The sequence below is a fragment of the Chiroxiphia lanceolata genome, chromosome 4 (assembly GCF_009829145.1).
Source record: "Chiroxiphia lanceolata isolate bChiLan1 chromosome 4, bChiLan1.pri, whole genome shotgun sequence".
NCBI classification, from domain to species: domain Eukaryota; kingdom Metazoa; phylum Chordata; class Aves; order Passeriformes; family Pipridae; genus Chiroxiphia; species Chiroxiphia lanceolata.
Window position 1 is genome coordinate 74,377,387 of NC_045640.1, and position 18,162 is coordinate 74,395,548.

Below are 18,162 nucleotides of genomic sequence, written 5' to 3' on the forward strand. Positions count from 1 at the left end.
TGCCTGCAGTCAAATCATATCTCATCTCATCTCTGTATCCGCTGCGTGGCTGAGATAGGCTGGACACAGGTTGTACTAGCGTGGGGATCTCACGTTGTTCTTTATTGCTAATTCTGTTATCACAAAAGTGTCCGTAGCAGCTGAGAGGGATGGGGAAGGTCAGAGCCCCGGTGGGCAACGTGCCCTGTGCGCACCAAACAACTGACAGCCCCTGCCTTGAGGAGTCTGGGGAGTGGATAGTGGGTGGAAAGTCTAGGAGAGAAGGTGTGCTGGATTTTCTGCCTTACGATCAGGGAACAGAGAGGCACGGAGGGACTGAGCTCAGTGTAGGCTCACTGGCTTTAAAGAAGTCTGGATCAGGCCCTAAGTCACGCTCCAGAAACCATCTCTGCTGCAGGCTCCCAGCTATCCATAAATATTTTTAGCTGCCTGTCATGTAAGCGGCTGAAATATCCTCCAGCCTGCTGCAAACCCTCACAAACCATGGGCAGAGATTGCAATAGATGATGTGTGCAAGCTACATCCCATCAGCGGTGTTCATCTGGGTAGGGCACAGGTGCTGGGAAGAGGGTAAAGGCTTATGTTCATGTTTTATCATTTTGTACGTGCTTTTGATGCAGTTCTTCCAGGCATAAATATGTTTCTCCCTCCTCTTCTGATGAGCCCTGGATTGCAGTCAAAACAGTGTTTGTTAGCAGCACACTCTCGGTGGAGGCGTCTGAAATGAAATGAATAGAGCATAATGGTGCAGTTGTGATCACAAATAAGAAAGGAGGGTAGGTTGTGAAGATAAAAAATCCAAGTAAACAACAGTGGCACATGACAATACAACTATGAAAGTGTTGCTTTGGCTTAACGAACTGAAGCATAAGCAGGAGGCTCTCCATGATATCACATTGTCCTGGTTTCAGATGGGGTTTTTACCCCCGTCTCAGCAGCAGGTCTCTTGATTCTTTGGGTGAAATTTGAGTGAGCTCATAGTAGTCAGAATCACAAAACGGAGGCAGGACCAAGCATTACTTCACCATGAAAGAGTAAAAAATAAGCCCACCACTTAGTCTTGTAGCTTTCTGTTGTTGTGTGATAAAATGTTGTCTTTAGTGAGCTATGTATCCGTGTTTGTTTATAAACAGGAGGTAAGTTACCAAACTTCCATGTCTGCTTGTGTATCTTCTCATCCCCTTTAACTGACAAACTGCCCTGCATCTGACACAAAAGGGCATTAAACATTGACTTATCGTGTCTACAAAATGATGTCAAACAACTTTGGAAACATGGAAACAACTCCTATGGGGTCTCTAGGATGAGGGACTGGCAATTCCCTTTTCTTGGGAACCGATTTGTTAGCAGCAGTTATGAAACTTTCAGGAGCTAGGGGTCTGCTTCTTCCCAGTGAACACTAGGAATGCAAGGAACTACACTAGCTGAGATCAGGGAAGATTGCAGAACATTTCTTGGTGTTGATGGTTTTTTTTTTCCTCCCCTGCTCTTTCAGCATGAACAGCCATACCCAGGGAAGTCTGTATGCCTGAGTACCGTGGAGGCAACTCGACCACAGCTCTCCCAGCCCCGGGCCAAGGAAGGACACGGTGAGTCACATCAAGGGTTTGCGAGCGGAGGAGATTTTCGTGTTGGTTAAGTTGTGCTGATACAGGAGTATCGTGCGTGCCTCTAATTCAGACCAGGGGAAGCAGTGTCTGCCTCACCCACAGGTGCAATGAGGACAACTCTTGAGATACGATCGTCAGGTGTTTCCACTAGAGGCTGCACTGGTCCGAGCGCATTTCCCAGTGCAGGCGCGCTCAGCACCTCCTCACCTGGAGCCCCGTGTGCGGGAGGAGTTTGCTACAAGAGCAGTAATGAGTCTAATATCGAAGCCTCCCTCGGATATTAGCATGAACACCTAAGATGTGTGTGTCATAAAAGCACTGCATCAGCTCTGCTTCCAGAACGTTCCGGGTAGAACCCCCTCAGGGTCCGTTGGTGTAGCAGCTGTGCCAGTGATGGCTGCAGCTGTGCCGAGTTAAGGGCACTGCCCAGGTGCAGACGCTCAGCCCCTGATGGGCGGCGGGGCCGGGTAGTGCCCGTGCACTTCCATTGTTTCTGCCTCAGGCTGGGGGTCACCACTCTGGAAGATCAGCTCCCGAGTTCTCCCAAACCTGATCAAAAAAAGCCGCAGGAAGGAGAAACTCTGTAGCCCTCGGCAAACAGCCGCGTGCTTCTTCATAGCCCCCAAAAAAGGAGTTTTGGAGGGAAAAGGTATGAGCTTGATATCAAAGAGCATACAAATGGTAAGTGCATTGCTGAGGTCTATTTGCTTACCACTACCCGGGGTTGCTTGCTTGTAGGAGGTGCTCTCAGCTTTTATCCTGCTGGCTTTTTTGGTTTGGTTCGGTGGATGTTCGCATATGGGGGTAGCTCTGATATGTCTGTAGTTCAGTGTATCCTTCATGTGTGCAGCAAATTGGGTCTGTGTCTTCCGTAGCCCTTTGAGGTTTTATGTTTCACAAAGCACTGCAGGGCTTCATCACTACCTTGGCTGAAGATTTGCAAGCAGACACGTTAAGTTTAGCCCCAAGACTCCCACCTTTGCAGGTAAAGAGATGTCATGCTTCACACCGGGATGTGAAGTGTTTTGTCAGTTCGAGCAGCAAGGAGCCAGCTGGGCTTCACTTCGTCCCTGGAAATCACTTGTGGAGTGGGAGAGCGACTGGCCACCATGGCTGTTGTTTGGTATGCCCCGTTGGTTGAAAAACAGTGTGTGTCTTTGACAGGAGAGCTCGGAGAAACGAGAGGAGCGAGGTATCAGGTTTTGCCCTCTGTGTCGTTATACAAGGGAGTCAGGGGCTCCTGTGTGCCTCTCAGTTACGAGTATCTCGTTGCCGAATCCGCAGCGTCCTTCTTCACCGAACTGGTGGTAGCAGAACCTTGTCGGTCGGTTGCTTGGCCATCAAGGGTCCCTGGAGCACATGGGTCTGTGCTTTAAGCTGCGGGGCTGCCAGGGTGGGAGAGAGTTGACCCTCTGGGGTGACGGGGACGGTACCAGCGGCCCGGCTCGGGGGGCGCGGGCGGGAGAGGGATTAGCGCAGTCACCGCCGGGGATGGAGCGCAGCCCCGCGGGGCCGCTGCCGGCTCTCGGGGCTCCCCGAGCGGCGGGGCGGCGCCGGCCGGCCGCCCGCGCTGCCCGTTGTGCCCGCGGGAGGGCCGGGGGGGTCCCGCCTCGCCGCCCGGCCCCTTTGCATTGCGCATGGGCCCTCCCCGCCGGGTGGCCATGTTGCAGTGCTAGCAGGCGGCGCAGAGCGGCGGGCCGGCAGCGCAGGGCGCAGCGCTCAGCACCGCACCGCGATGGCCGTGGCCGTGGGCAGACCGGCGGTGCGCGGGGGGCAGCGCGGGGCTGGGGGCGGGCCGGGCGGGGGGCCGGGGCTGCCGGCGACGCGGAGCCGGGGGTTGCGGGGGTGCGGTGCCCGCGGCTGGTTGCGGGGGCGCGATGCCGGGGGGCGCGGTGGGCTCGCCGGGGCGCCGCCGCCTCTGCTCCTTCCCCGGGGCCGGAGGGGCCCGCGCAAAACTTTTTGTCTCCGTTTCGGGCCCGCGGGTCGTGACTGCGGCGGGGCCGGGCCGGCGGCGGGCAGCTCGTCCCGGAGCCCCGCGCTCCGAGCCGCGCGGGCAGCGGGGAGGCGGCGGGGGTGGTCCCCGGGCTGCGCCCGCCGGGGCTGAGCTGTGCGGTGGTGCTGTGCCGCGGGTGTTTCTGCCCCGCCGCTTCCCGCGGATGGGAAGAGCTGGGAGCGGGCAGGGCAGTGCCCCGTGCGGGATGGGCAGCCGGGCGGGCGGGACGTGCCTGCATCCCTTGGGGAGAGGCGCTAGGCTGCGGCGGGAGAGGCACGGCAATCCCGGAGTGGAAGTCTTCCGAGAGGCACGCGTGTCTTGCGTTTTCCAGCGTGACCGTTTTTCTCGGGATGTGGTGGCCGGCAGTCTTTTTTTTTTTTTTTTTTTACGTGCACGTTGAGAAAGACAAAAGGTTTCCCCTTTACAGAGAGAAAGAAGCCTAAACCCACAAAAACTAGTAGATGCTGCTCCCGGAAAAAAAAAAAAAAAAAAAAGAAGCGCGAGTCTCTCTTGCATCCAGCTTGAAGAAACGTGAATGAAACTCCACCGTGGCCAGACTGAATGCACTTTTGTGCATCGTCGGCCGCGGGAGGGAGAGACTTGACCGACTTCCCAGCAACTTTTTCAGTGCTTGCGAGTAACCCAGATGTTGCCCATGAGCCGAGGACTTGAATGTGGCTCCTTCTCATAATAAGAGAATGGTCTGCGTTCAAGATGTGACCAGAATGAGACAGTTTCTTTTGGCGTTTATTATGTGCTTGTGGATCTGCGGGGCTGTAATGTTCCTCTGATGTGGCAAAGCAAATGTATGGAGATGGGGTTTAATGGTGTTACTGGAGGTGGGGAAGTTATGCTGCTAAGCAAAATAAGAGCTGATGTTTGTTAACAGAATATCTATAAATTATATCAGCTATTTGTAAAGCTTCTTCTGAAATGATTCCTTGATCTTAAGGTCTGAAGCATGCTTGGAAATTGAAGTTTGTCTCTCAGTGTAAGAAGATGCATTGAAATCATGGCTTCAGCTGGTTTTTAGGGCAGGCTGAAGGGTATTGCCAAGCCTTTTCGCTTTGTGTGGAGCAGCAACCTCACAGCATTAATAGGCTGAGGAACGTGGCTTACTGCAAGACGTGATTGCTGTTTGTTCCTGAGTATGTGTTTTGCTTTATTTTTTTGTCATTATGTTAAACCCGTGCTGTCACTCAGCCTCTCGTGTTTCTGGTTAATCCAAGTCCATGAGCAATCCCAAAGCAGCATCCACGGAGGGTTTTGCAGTAGTTAAACCAAATCCCTGTGTGTGTGTGCTGCTGAGTCCAGTGCAGTGGGGCTGGCTGCAGGATAAAGCATCCTTCAGCATGAGAAGCATGTGCGTGTGGGAGAGGGAAGGACGAGGGCACTCGGCTTCCTTACAAGCAGCTGGTGGGCAGACCCTTCACCCTCCCGTGTCGCTGCTTTTTGAAGAAGAGTTGTTTTATCTTGAGGTGATAAGAGAAGAAAGGATAGTGGGCTGACACTCGGGAGGCGTTGGGGGTGTTTTGTCTTGCGTATCTTCTTATCTAATCCTGTCTGCCCCCACTTTGCTTGCTGCTGTTGTGTTGCTGGGAGGGTGGCAGGGAGTTGGAAGAAATAGTTAATTATATGTTAGAGCAAGGCAAGACTGGTGAAGATTTGCTTTGCAACTTTCTTACAGAATGTGATTAAGTGGAGCCTTGAGTGGTATGCGTCTGGTTGGAGGGAGAATTAAAGGAAGGGGGAAAGGAAAGGAATGAAACCAAAAGCGAGTCAGTTTGACTTAAAACGATGATAACATTCCTGAGTCACAACCTTTTACGTCCTGGCAGGATATGACATTATGTTAATTGTAAAAGCATGCATAAAGAATAACTTCAGCAAACTGCTCTGAAGTGTCTGTGTTTAATTGTAGCCGAGCAGGGCGTGTTTTAGTAGGAGGGGCGGCTTTCATTTTTAGGCCCTGATCCCACAGATGTGAGGGCACATGTGTAATGCGCTGCCTGTAATTTCGTTTGCCTTGATGGAGCCTGCTCTGGGTATGTAAATGTAAAGGCATGCATAAGCAAAGCTTTGGCAGGATTGGTGCTGGGAGCTGCCCTGGGAGCTCTCAGCTGATGAAAGCCGAGCATGTGCTTAAACATGCACCGGGCTGGGAGGATGCACTTGGTCATCTGGGCTCAGTGTGAGATAAGCCACTTGCAGTCTGGAAACGGTTGAGGCGTGCTAGATATGGGACCCCTTTCTTCCTCCTGGGTTACTTCCCAGCATCTTGACCAGTGTGGGATGGGTTCTTATTAGATCAGAGCGTGGAAGAGGGCTCTGTCCTGCCTTCCCTTCTCTTTGTGTGTTTATCCCAAATGTTTACAGAATCAGAGCTTGGTCTGTTACAGGAGCGAGGCTCGTGTTTGCAGTGATGTACACCCTGCTCCAAGTCAAACAGAAATTGAGGGAAAGTGAAGCTGCAATGCAGATTTGACATGGGAACCGTGGAGAACGTTATCTGAGAGATTAAAACAGTGTAGTGCACTCTCCCATCTGTTTTAAAAATACTTGATAATGAGAGACTGCTGGTTTCCATGGAGGGGAGGAAGGAGAGGGAGATGGGAAGGTAGAGCAAGAGATGAGCACAAAGAAAGGGGGTGCCCCCTTTTCTCTGTGAGTGTTTCTGTGCTCTCAGTAGCTGAGTATCTGGTCACAGTGAATGTGTTGTGGGCTTGGGTGGCACTGCTGGGGCTGCTGATGTGACCAGAGCACAGGTTTTGGCTTCCTTGCCTGCTTTCAGCTGCTGAGTGGGGCTTCTTGTGCCGGGTCTGGCCTGGCTCAGCTGTCTGCAGCAGGGATGCAGACCTGGGTGGTGCACAGAGGACAGTATTCTAGTGTGCGACCTCTTCGTTTCCTTTATTCACCTCAGCACCTTGTTTGCAGTAGGAAATTGCTTCAGACAATTCTTGTTGCTCCTGTTGATGTTAACAATGGTGGGAACTTGCCTCCTCCTCGCCTTTTTTCAGCACAGTCTTGGTTGTGGGGCAGGTTATGTGTCCAACCCACCACATGCTCAGGGCCTCTAGCTTTTCCAGCATGAAAGGAGCTGACCAGGAGTCAGGATCTGATGGAGATGATTGGAAAGGCTTTACTTTGTGTAGATGAAATGATCAGGAATCAATTCTAGTGTCTGAGTAGGGCCCCTAAAATAATGATGGGGATTGATTAAATGACCAGCATGAATCTGAGAAGTAAAATATTTACTCAGTGCTGGAGCATGTTTTGTATGTCCCCTTCCCACCCCTGCAGCCCCCGAGAGAGAGAAAGCTTGACTGGCTGGCTGCCTGCTCTCGAGCCACTTGAGGGTTGTTGGTTCTCTTTCTGTGGCTCTTCCTCCTGAGGTGATTGCTAGAGCATGGTCACGAGGCTGCTCAGTAGCTTGTGGCTTGCTTTGCAGGAGAGATACCAGGGGGACAGGGTCTTCTGTTGGCTTGGCAAACGCTCCTGCCTTTCCCAGCCTCGTCCTTGGTGTGGTTTGGCTCTGGGCTTCGGTCCTGTCAAGCTACAGTGGCTCTTGCGGGGAAAGATCCAGGAGCAGCTTCAGCGTAGAACAGTTGGATGCAGGCAGGTGATTTAAAAATAAACAAAAAAGCCTCCCAATAGTATTTGAAGCTTTTTTTAGGTACGCTCTTGAGCTGCCTGTGCTTCCAGCTCTGTGAGCAGCTCTGCAGCCTACTGGAGTAAGTGATGCGGAATAATGGTTCAGACAAACACCACGGCGTGGGGAGAGCTCGGTGTTAATTCTGCTGGAGATGCTCCAGAGCAGAGCCACAAAACCAACTTCAGGGTCTTGCTCTCTTAGTTCAGAGCAGTGGTAACAAAAATTAACCCCAAATGTTGTTCATGATTACTACAATATAAATGCTGGTTTGCATGCTGCTATGTGGTGGGAATAGGAGATGCTCCTTCTTCATCTCATCTGGATGCCTTTCCCCATCCTCTACATCGTGGTGGTGCCTGGTTTAGACGTGTGGGCTGGACTTGCAAGAGTTGCCAGGGCTCTTCCTATCCACAGCTCAGGCAGGTGTGATTAATGTGGCTTAGGCAAGGTCCACTTGACCACGCATGAGGCAGTGGAGAAAGAGCTGTGAGAAGGGGGAGCAGCTCCCTGTGCTTTTCCTTTAGCCCTTCTGGAAGCTTTCTCCCTGTGGAGTGCTCTGCTTGTCCCATGTAAGCGATGCCCTCTTGGCATGAGCTGCAGTCCAAGGGCCATTATTGCCATTTCCCTGGTAGTACATGTATTTTGCTGAGCTCTGATTTATAAGTCTTGAGCTATCTTTGGGACTCCTTGCTTAAAAATACACCCTGTGCCTGTGTTTAGGAGAGTGTCAAAGTAGCCTTAGGATCTGAATTTGCAGTTAGAGCTTTGAAGTTTCTCAAAACAGGAAGGAGATAAATCTTTTTTTGCAGGCTTAAGCTTTTTGTTTTCCATAGTAGCATCCCACATACGGTGTTGTCAAAGCACAGGCTGCTACTGTTTTGGGGAGTTGGGGTTTTTTTCTTCCATCTCAGCTTATAGCTGCTTTAGATCTTTATTGTCTAATGATATTCTGTTGCCATTTCTGCATCCCAGCTTTATTTTCAGATGGGATTTAGCTGCTGGAATTATGTTCCTGAAGTACTGTAATTGTGGGTTATTTCTTTACCAGATCTGGCCATGAATGCTTGGCACAAGTTAATAGAAAAAGACCTGTTTTAGAAACGTTTTGGTTTTGCCACAGTTGTTACCTGCTTTGCCAGCGACTCCTGAGAATGGATTCCTGTGCACAGCAGTAGTTCTAGTAGAAATTGTTCCTGGAAATCTTCATGGATATTATGTATTTCATTCCGAGATGATATTAACCTCTCACGTGGTGGGTGTGTGGAAGCGAGAAAGTGCTCTGAGTCCTGAGGGGGATCTTTTGTGAATGACTTGCAGGACTTGAGGGCTGTCTGTGGCTCTGAAGGTGTTCTGCCGAGCCTGGGTGTTTCCCTGGTGGGTTCTGTGGGTGCAAAGTGAATGACAGTGTCCTGTGTAAGCAAGAGGATCAACAGAAACTGCTTGCCAGGCACGTGGTGACCGCACCAAGTGTGTGAAATGCTTTGTGTAAGCACACGAACGCGGCTTGAATGGAGGTTCTGGCAGTCTGGGGGAGGCAGCCTCTGCTTTGTCTGGAGAGTAAAGGAAGGTGGGAGAGAGGAGCAAGTTGGGTAGATGGCTTGCTTGGTGACTGCACGAGCTTGTGCTTCCCTCTTCCGCAGAGCAGCACGGAGGCTGATTCCCAGGGAAGTACAAGAGTGAGAACTGCAGGAGAGGCAGAACTGCAGGGCTGCTTTTAGCCTTCCAGGTAGAGGTTCCCAGCTGTAGCCACAGCCAAATCTTTGTGTTTTGAAGCGCACAAATCATCTCCTTTCAGCCCCTGTGAAAACCCTTCTCCTCCAGTCTGAGTCAGCCTGGGAGCTTTTGGCAGCTTTCAGATGAATGAAGAATGTCAGGCTGATGGTCCTGGCTTAATTTTTTCTGGGGCAAAATTTTGGCAGGCAGCAGAGCATCCTGGAAATGAAAAAGTTTCACCCTGGAAAGGTGAAGGTGCCAGGTTATCACTGACACTCATTCCTGGCATCTCTCTGCAGTAAAATGGATTTCCCCACATCCTCCACATGTGTGCAGGAAATGTACAGTAGGAAACGCCAGTAAAGAAGTGGTGCATAAATATAGTTGAATTTGTTTCTTTGTATGATTCAAGATTTCTCTGTTCTCTGTCTCCTTTTAATTGGTAGAGTTACATTTTTGCGTATCTGCGCAACAAAAGTAGAAACACCGTGGCTAATGGTATTTCAGTAGTCTTTGTTGTTGTTTTGTTCCTAGTTTGAGGTGTCAAGACTGGTATTGTCAGCAGTTGTTGAATTAAATAATTGGAGACGGTGCTCATTTATTGTCAGCCTTTCCAGCTAAAAGATTAGGGCGTCGTACTGTGAGCAGGTATTGCTCGCTTTTACATGCCGGGAGTGATTATAAGGCTTAACGCAGCCATCTGGGACTGAACATATGCACAGCCCTCAAATCTTCATGGCAAGACCCCCAGAGGAGCAGGGATTTTGCCAGATCGTCTGGTGACTTGCGCTGGTGATAAATCACGCCACGTCCCCACCACATCCATTGGCTGCTGCTTTTTCCTCCTTCGGATCTGTTTCATGTCCACGTTGGGCTCTGGCAGGTCTCGGTGTGCCTCTTGTTTTTTGGGCAGTCAGAGCTCTGAGCTCTGAGATTTTTTGCCTGAGTGTGAGCACAAGGGTATGGATGCTGTGTGTGTGAGGGGGGGAAGTAATTGTTGAAATCCTGTTTCAGCAACTTTATCTGTAAAGCTTCCCATAGTTGTGGCCAGGTAACCCGACTTGCTGCTGTCGTGTTTTTTTAACAGAAGAAACAATGAATGCCTTTGTTAGCTCATGGAATCAGAAGATTAAGATTTTTAATTACATTTGAAAAGGGTTTTGTTGGTTTCCTGTATATTGTATGTAACTTCCAAGCCAAGAAAAATCCCTGGTGCTTTTAAATGAACGCTTTTCTGCCACAAACTCTCTTTTATCCCAGAAAATGCCAGCCTAGTCTCATTCTGTTTCATCTGCCTCATTAATATTAAATACGTGGCACTTTAATATGGCAGCCGGAGCAAAGCAGGGAATTTCAGCTGATATCTGACAATGGCAAGCTGAGATTAAATGACACTGCAGTGCAATTGCTATATATAAAATAATTGGCATTTTTCAGGAGCATTTGACCTAATTTGGTTTTTTTTTTCCTTCCCTTGTCTTGTGGGGAAGGCAAAGGTTTGGTGGTTGCAGCCCAAGTCCCTGGTGTCCAGTGGAGGCAGAATGCAGCACCAGACCCAGGAGCTGCTTCCTGCTGGGGAGAAGCTGCATGGAAGTGTCTGCTGGGGCCCAGGGGCAGCTCTTGAGGAGGCTGTGGTAAACCCTCCTGATGCTCTGAGTTAGAAAGAAGCTGCCTGAAAGTGGAAAATAAACAGCTTCTGGGAGAAGTGCCTCTCCTTCTGGGATGCACAGTTGATGGTCACTGAACAATTAGAGCGATTCACTTTGATTTCTGATACATGATTGAGTAGTGCTGTCGGGGGACCTTGGGCTGCGTGTTTCCAGGTAGCTGGATATTCACCCTAGTGGAAAGCACTCTTGCTATTCAGCATTTGGAGATAAGCAATTATTAATTATTAGAGCATTAGTTACAAGAGCCACTTGGGGTTAGGGCTTGTGTGACTGGCATGCTACGAGCATTCAACCTTCTGATTTGGTGGGTGGTCGTGGGCAAATGCCTTTGTTTTCTCCATAAGTAAAGCAGAGGATAATTCCCTCGTTTTACCAAGTTGTGGTCAGTGAAATAACAGCACAGCCGTAGTCACCTTTGCAAACCTCGCCCTCTTGCACCAAATGGAGTGAGATCTTGTGGCGCAGAGGCATTACCAGACTAATGCTTTTAATTAAAACCACTTGCTAGAAAATAACTATTCAAATAAGGTAATAGGCACATTATGTTTTCGAGGAGGTGGAACAATAAGGAGGAAGGGTTTAAAAGCGAGCAGCATGAGTAACTCTGCCCTTGTTTCTCTGGGTTTACGGTAATGCAATTGAGGGCAATTTTCACATAGAGCATTCCTAAGACACAGTTAATTTCTCTGTTGCAGCCCAGAATTGCTTAAACATGAAAGCCTGAGGTGTTTCGTTGTTTAAACAAAACATTATTTGAAACTGTAGTCTGATGTGTGACTCCTGTCTGTTTCTGAACACAGCTACATTTCCTCCAGGGTTGGTCTTGCAGGAATGGAGCTCAGAAGAACGTTTTTCCAGTGGGATGTGCATTACCGGGTTTTGATGTGACCTGAGGAAAGCAGTATTTTTTCATAGCCTAACCAAGTAATCTGATGATTTCTTGCAGTGGGATGAGCCAAAAAGCTAGAAGTATAAATCCAGACTAACTGTGATACAGCTTACATGCTGTTGTGGTTTCAGTTTGAGGGGAAGTGTCAAGTTCACACAGGCTAGAAAACGGTCCATGTTTCTGGCATGAAGTAGGTGGTTGGTCCCTGTGTAAAATGCACAGTAAGAAGTCCCAAGAGAAGAGTGTGTGGGTGTTGTCTGTATCCACACCACCTGTGGTAAATGAGACTTTCCTGGAGTGTGTGTGCTGCAGCATCTGGGCAATTAAAAGCTGTTGAGGGCAGGGGCCTGGTATTCCTAGTTTGGTGCTGTGCCTTGCAGAGATGGGTCATGGTTCGGTGTCTGGAGTCCAGTGGTGCTGGATGGTAGGAAGGAGGATGGAGAAGGCTGAATGTTTGCCATCCTCTGGGGTACTGTGTAAGTAGGAGGATGTGTAAGTAGGAAGACTGTGCAAGTCCACTCTTGAGTTTACAGCCTTAGGGGCTGAGTGACCTGGGAAAATGTGAATTCAAACCTCATGTGCCCAGGGAAGGGCTACTCCGACCTGTGCTGACTCTCCTGGGGTCGGAATGTGCTGCTGGCCTGCAGCAGGCACAGGCTTGTGCTGCGTTGGTGTGTGATGTGCAGAGTGGGAGCCTCAACCATGGACAAACCCAGCTTCTCCTCCTGGACAACCATGGAAGGAAGAGCTGGGCATTAGCTTTCCTCTTGGAAGGCTTCCCAAGTTCTTGGAGCAGTTATTTGCCTGTCAGACCCCAGCGATGTGGAGGTGGAGTCTGCATTGTTAATAAGGAATATGCAGCAGCAGATCCCTTGCTTTGATATCTCTCATTAAATAACTTGAGCCAAGGGCAAAAACGTGCACTGCACATGGGAATTGTGCCCCAGTTTTGGGATAGGCAGGTCTGCAGCACTTGGAGCCGTAGAGCATGTCAGAGCAGGGAGCTCCTTCATGTGAACTAATCTTCCCGAGCCCTCTGCAGGATGCGCTTGCTCGGAGCGGCGCCTTCGGGTCTGTTTGTCTTCCCGAATCCTTAGGTTTGGCTCCGTGAGTTTGTGACAGGCTTTACCTGCTCTGTCAGGCCTCTGGAGCCTCGCTGCTGCAGAGAGCCGGGGCCCGGTGCTGTGGAGCTCTGGGCAGCGGCGCTGCTCAGCTGTCACAGTCGCTCCTGCTCCACGCAGCACTCGTGCTCGGCCGCGCTGTGCTATGTGCTGGCCAAGCTGAACACTCCAGTGCTTGGCTCACGGATGGATACCTCATGTGCCCTGCTGCCTGTCCCGGTGCTTCCAGGAGGAGAAATCCAGCGCTGTGGGCACACCGAGCTACAGTGTAAAGGAACCGCGGGAGGTGCGAGCTGATGGCAAAGAGCTTATTGTTGGTACTCAGAGAAACAACCCTGCAAAGTGTTCCCGTCCAGAAGCTGTCCTTGAGCTGTGGGTTTAACCAAGTGGAGTGCAATATGTATTGTGTGTACTCATAAGGCTGCAAGACTTTGAATTCTGTGTTTAGCTTGACCAGGGCAAGTCTGAGCAGCTGGACTGTGCAGGAGCGTAGTACACTGGAGACTTGGTTCTGTTCACTTTTGGGGTCTATGGGAGAAAAACATTGGAGTTGTGGGGTTTGTTTAACGCTGCACTGTTACAAGCAGTGGCTTGGGTTGCTACAGCACAAGTCTTGACAGGAGGGCAGAAATTAAAATGAAGTCTGTGTCCATCTGCTTTTGTGTTCCCTTCGAAGGGCAAACATGACTGGGGTGGACAGTGGAAGCAGAATGTGGTGGCCAACATTAATTAATCTGTGGGGGTGGATACTGGCTCCGGTTTAACCTTTTAGCAGGGCTCCACCAACAGCTAATGGATGTTGCAGCAGCCTGTGTATGGAATAATTTATGAATTTGGAAGAACACGGTTCCAGAGAATGTGGGTGAATGCCAGTGGTTTGCAAATCTCTGCCAGTGGTCTTGTGAGTGGCGGGCTGCTGCAGGAAAAATAACATTGGATTAGCTCAGGGTAATGTTTGGAAGTGTCCCACTTAGTTCCTAAAGCCTGGCCCTTGTGCAGAGCTGCACTGGGCTCTGGGCAGGATACTCAGAAGTTGCAGAAATGTATTAAATATGCCAATTGTGCATGCACCAAACAAGGAGTGAGGAACAACACAGGGAGATGTTTTTAGCTTCCGACTTTTCCCAAGCACCTTTTGAAGTACTGTTGTCATTGGGGAAGACAGTTTCCTTGTTTCAAGTCCTTGGACTGTCTGGGCACATGCCAGGTCGCTTGATCTCACAGCTCCAAGGCAGCTCAGTCCCTTTACCTGAAGAAATGGGAGCCTTGCCTTGGCCCCAGACTCCAGAGCCGGATGGGATCCCAGCAGTTTTCCCTGGCCTGTTTCCAGCTTTGCAGGCTCCTGCTTTTAATTAAACTGTCGCGACACTGCAGACAGAGCAGGACTGAGATACCAGAAGCCAAAGGTCCAGCTCACAAAGGTGTTTGGGAGCCTTGGAATGCGGATAGGAAGCCTTTGACAGCGCATAGGGCAGGATCAGGGCCTGCCTTCCACTAATTGTGGTTTATTTGCTCTCTGCTCATCCAGCCACTCTGTGCCAGGGCCGAAAACACCACTGGAGTCTGGTTCTAATAACCGAGCATAGCATCACACCTGAGAGGCACCTTGTACCACAGCTACCCCTTTGCAAGCCCTCACAAGTGTCTCACTCTGCAAAAGTTCACGTACACTGTTTACCTGTGAGGATCTTTGTGGATTTGAGTTAATTGCAGAAGGCTCCAAGGAGATTTGCTGTAACTCTGTTGGGATGGAGAACTTGGGGAAAAATTGCTGGTTCTGGAACCATTGTCAGTGGGACACACCAAACACAAAGCTGATAGTACATTTTGGTTCAAGTCCTTATTTCTAAGTCAGAAGAGGATTTTATTATTACAGGATGCATTTAATTAGTGTCTGGAATGTAGCCACTAATGTAAGTTTGTATAGAAAGACTCTTAGAATTTTCCTTTAGGTGTTGTTGTTTTCTACATGTAGGTGTTCAAACAGTACTTAATGTTAATAAAACATAGCAACAACCAAAAGGAAAATATTTTTCTCTCGCTTATTTCTTTGTGCTGTGCATTTACACAGTTCCCATTTGGATCTTTTTGTTTTGGGAGATGTATACCTCTTTTTCTAGAGCAAAACCAGAAGGGATTCATAAAGAAAAACTTAGCTTATGGAAACATAACAGTTGGCTGAAGAGTCAGGGACTGGAAGCATCTGAACCTGCTTAAATGAGGGGAAGTGTGGGAGTGGGACTTAGGGGTGTCACTGGAACCTCCAAAGCCCTGACTGTGAATGGGGGGACTTGTAACCTCTCTGCTGGGGACTGACTTTCAAAAGGAAAGAAACTCCAACCCCTTCAGATATATCCCTGTGCCCAAACATTGCAGAAGGACCTTTACTGGGACAGAAATTGGTTACTGAAATGGCAACTGAGCCAGCCTTGTCCTCCTCACAGCCCCAGCCTGGCTGTTTCCTGGGGATGGGGAAGGAGGGACAGGGGAACTGTGCAGCCTTGTGCTTTAGTAACAGGCGTTCAGGAAGGGGGGTTGTGGGCAGGGTTTTCCATATGTGGCGACTTACGCCAGTTTTGCGTCTGACTTTATTTGCATTATTAGGATTTAACTAATAAATCTGCTTTAAACCTGATTGAAATCTGTGGCGATGTGAAATTGCTGTTTTCCAGCGCTGAGTTGCTGAGGAAAGGCTTTCTCCAGGCTGTGTGTCTGGTCTGCGTGGCAGATTATAAAGCTTGTACCACAGCACGCTCTGCTCTGTCGTTGCTTCCCCTGTGGGTTATCACCTGTGACATGGCTTTTTGTGTTAACCCTGACATTTGCCTTTCCTGCATACATGAGAGGCTTCTGGTGTGCAGTGCCTGGTGTAAAACGGGGAGGTGTTGGGGAGGTTGCACAAATTTTGGTAAAAAGCTGTTCTGTTGCTTTGCACTGTGTACAGAGAACTTGACTTACAGTGTTGTGCCCAGCCCTTTGCTGTGAGCTTAAGCCCAGGGCAGGAATTGGGGCTCTGGTTGCAGATGAACTCCCTGCCCTCGGTGCTGGCACAGCCCCACTGCCTCTTGCCAGGATCCAGCCCTGGGCTGGAAGCTGTGCTCCGGCAGCTCCGCTGAGCTGTGGTGTGCCTTCATTGCCTTTACGATGAAATCCCACCTGCACCAATGAAACTATTTATTTTATTCCCCAGGAATCCCTGCCTCAGTAATAGAGGTGTTTGGAAAATAGGTCCTGGCAAAAGAACCTTGACAGACAAGCCTGAGGTGTCGTTGCCTGTAACTGAGGGGAAGATCCCTCATCTCCTCCAGGAAAACTTGTACCAGCCTCTCTTGTTGTAGGATGTTGGTGCTGCTTGAACCACCTTTGCAGGCCACTGTGGGCTTTGGGTTTCCTTCCTGATGTGTTTGTGTGTTTTGGAGAGGAGAGGGATGTTGGGCTGCAGGAGGGGGTTTGGCTGTGCTGTGGTGGGAACTTGTCCTTCTGTAAAGTCCTTCACACTGTGTTAGTTTGTCAAGAGCAGCTTGAGTGCTAGGAAAGCCTTTTCTCTTTTGGGGTGTGGGGAGGAATAGCTCAAGATAAACTTCAGTGCAGAAAATAGGCAGTGTGGGGCTCTTCATGTTTCTGAGAGTTGGGTTAAATCTCTAGAATAAAAGGTTTATCTCTGATGCAATCCAAAAACTGGAGCTGTAAAGCTCATCCTCAGATTCCATGTGACTAGAGAGTTAATCCATTCTTCTGGTGCTGTGAATGTGTATTTAGCTGTACATTTATGGAGTTCAGATGGTCTGCAGTGTGTGTTGGGCAGTTGCCGGTGTCCTGTCCAGGGATTCTTTATGACTTGGAGCATCACCAGGATTGTAGTGGCCATCAAACGCTGTTGTGATCCTGCCCCTTAGCAAGTAATGGATGTGGAAAGGACTGTGGGAACATTCCTGTCTGCAGTGAGAAAAATGTTTTGTCTTTCACTGTCGATGGACTCCAGAAATGTGAGGTCTCTGTAGCAGTTATCAGTGCAGCAAGACTTGAGGGGGATAAAAAACCTGGTGTAGAGAGGCCTTCTCGTCCCATCTCCTAACAGTCCCAGTGTTATGACTGTGCTGAGGGCCTAGATCAGATGTGCTTTCCTCTGGAGGAACTCTGACCAGTTAAATTTTTTGGAAAGACAAAACATAATCTTCCAAGGCAACCACAAAAATTTGGAATTAATGAGGTGAAGGGAAGGAAGTCATTCAGTTGAAATGGGGAATTGCTCCTATTTATAAAAACTTGAGTGTTGGCTTTCCCTGTTTAAGGCAGAAGGACAAAGACTTGCTGAAGGCCGGTGGAGAACGTTGTTGCTTTTGAGCCAGTTGAGAGCTTGAAGTCTATGGAGTGATGATTCAAAACTGTCAGCTAAAGAATTGAGTAAACCTTCACCTTCTCCTCTGAGTGCAGATTCAGTTCAACTTAATTCTGCTGTCCTTCTTGCTGAAGCTGGAAAACTGCACACTAAGGCAAACAACAATATTTGTAGTCTTCGATATTCTTTGATTGCTGACCTTTTCTTATTTGTGTTGAGTGTCTTTTCTGGTGCCTTAAAAGAGCTCGTGTACCATAAGGGGCTCTGTGTGTTCTGGTTTCCTTTTCAAAGCAGATGTGAGGGCTGTGACTCAACACTCAGTGTATTAGACCATGCCATGAACTCATTAAAAGCTGGTTTGCTTGCTTTGTTGTTGTTTTCTGATTACTTGGTCAGAACCACACTCAAGTGTACCCGTTGCTGGTGAGAGTAGAAACACTGGACTTGGCTAAACCTGAAATATTTTTCTCTGGCCCTTTTGTTTAGTGACCTTAGTGTCATATATGCATGTGCATGTTGTATATGATTTTAAGAATTCAATCCAGTTGATACTGGATTTATACTTCCTTGCTGGTGCTGGACCAGTAAAGTTTCCCTGGGGAATTCCAGTGTGTGTGTGTGGCACTGGTTCAGACCCTGAAAGCCCTGCTAGGGGTTTTCCAAGGAGCTGGGTTGGATGGTGGTTATTTTGAAGTCAGGACCTGTTTATACACACTGCTGTGGTATCTGGACATTGGATAAGCTATGTTTGTATGTATATCAGTGTTATCTTAGCATGTTGATATGAAGACAATTCTGTGATGAATCTGAACTCTTTAGGCCAGATTCAGGAGAACTCGTAAATAAATGACCTAGAGCTGTATTAACATGGATCCTGGCTGTAAGTCCAAGGGCTAATTAATTATCCTGAGCACAGTGTGGGGCACTTTTCAGCCCCGGAGCTTGCTGAATAGGAGCTGACAGAACGTGGCCTGGATGTGTGGCTGCAGCTTTTCAGGAAAGAACACACAGGGTTAAGGAGCTGCAAGGCAGCCCTGCTGGTGCCTGCACCACCTCAAGGAAAACTGCTGCTTTTTGTGTCCAGAGCAGCCCTTACTTTGAGCAGGTATTGGAACAGTTCTGCCTCGTTACAGCTTGGTGAGCAAGGCCTTTGGGCTGCTTTCCTTTCTTGAAAT

The 18,162-nt window shown here is 49.2% G+C and overlaps 1 protein-coding gene across 5 annotated transcripts in view; it reads left to right on the top strand.

Moving 5' to 3' along the window:
• The first annotated feature begins 1,495 nt into the window (after nt 1–1,495).
• SEPTIN11 (septin 11) overlaps nt 1,496–18,162 on the top strand; it is a 46,453-nt gene continuing 29,786 nt past the window's right edge. For 3 of the 5 annotated variants that reach the window (XM_032685592.1, XM_032685596.1, XM_032685595.1), the window contains exon 1: nt 2,247–2,291. In XM_032685592.1, coding sequence (XP_032541483.1) covers nt 2,262–2,291 — 30 coding nt within the window. In that variant the 5' untranslated portion in view covers nt 2,247–2,261. Of the gene's footprint in view, nt 1,590–2,246; nt 2,292–3,272; nt 3,373–18,162 lie in introns of those variants that run through there. The other 2 variants (XM_032685594.1, XM_032685593.1) reach the window with 2 other exon arrangements.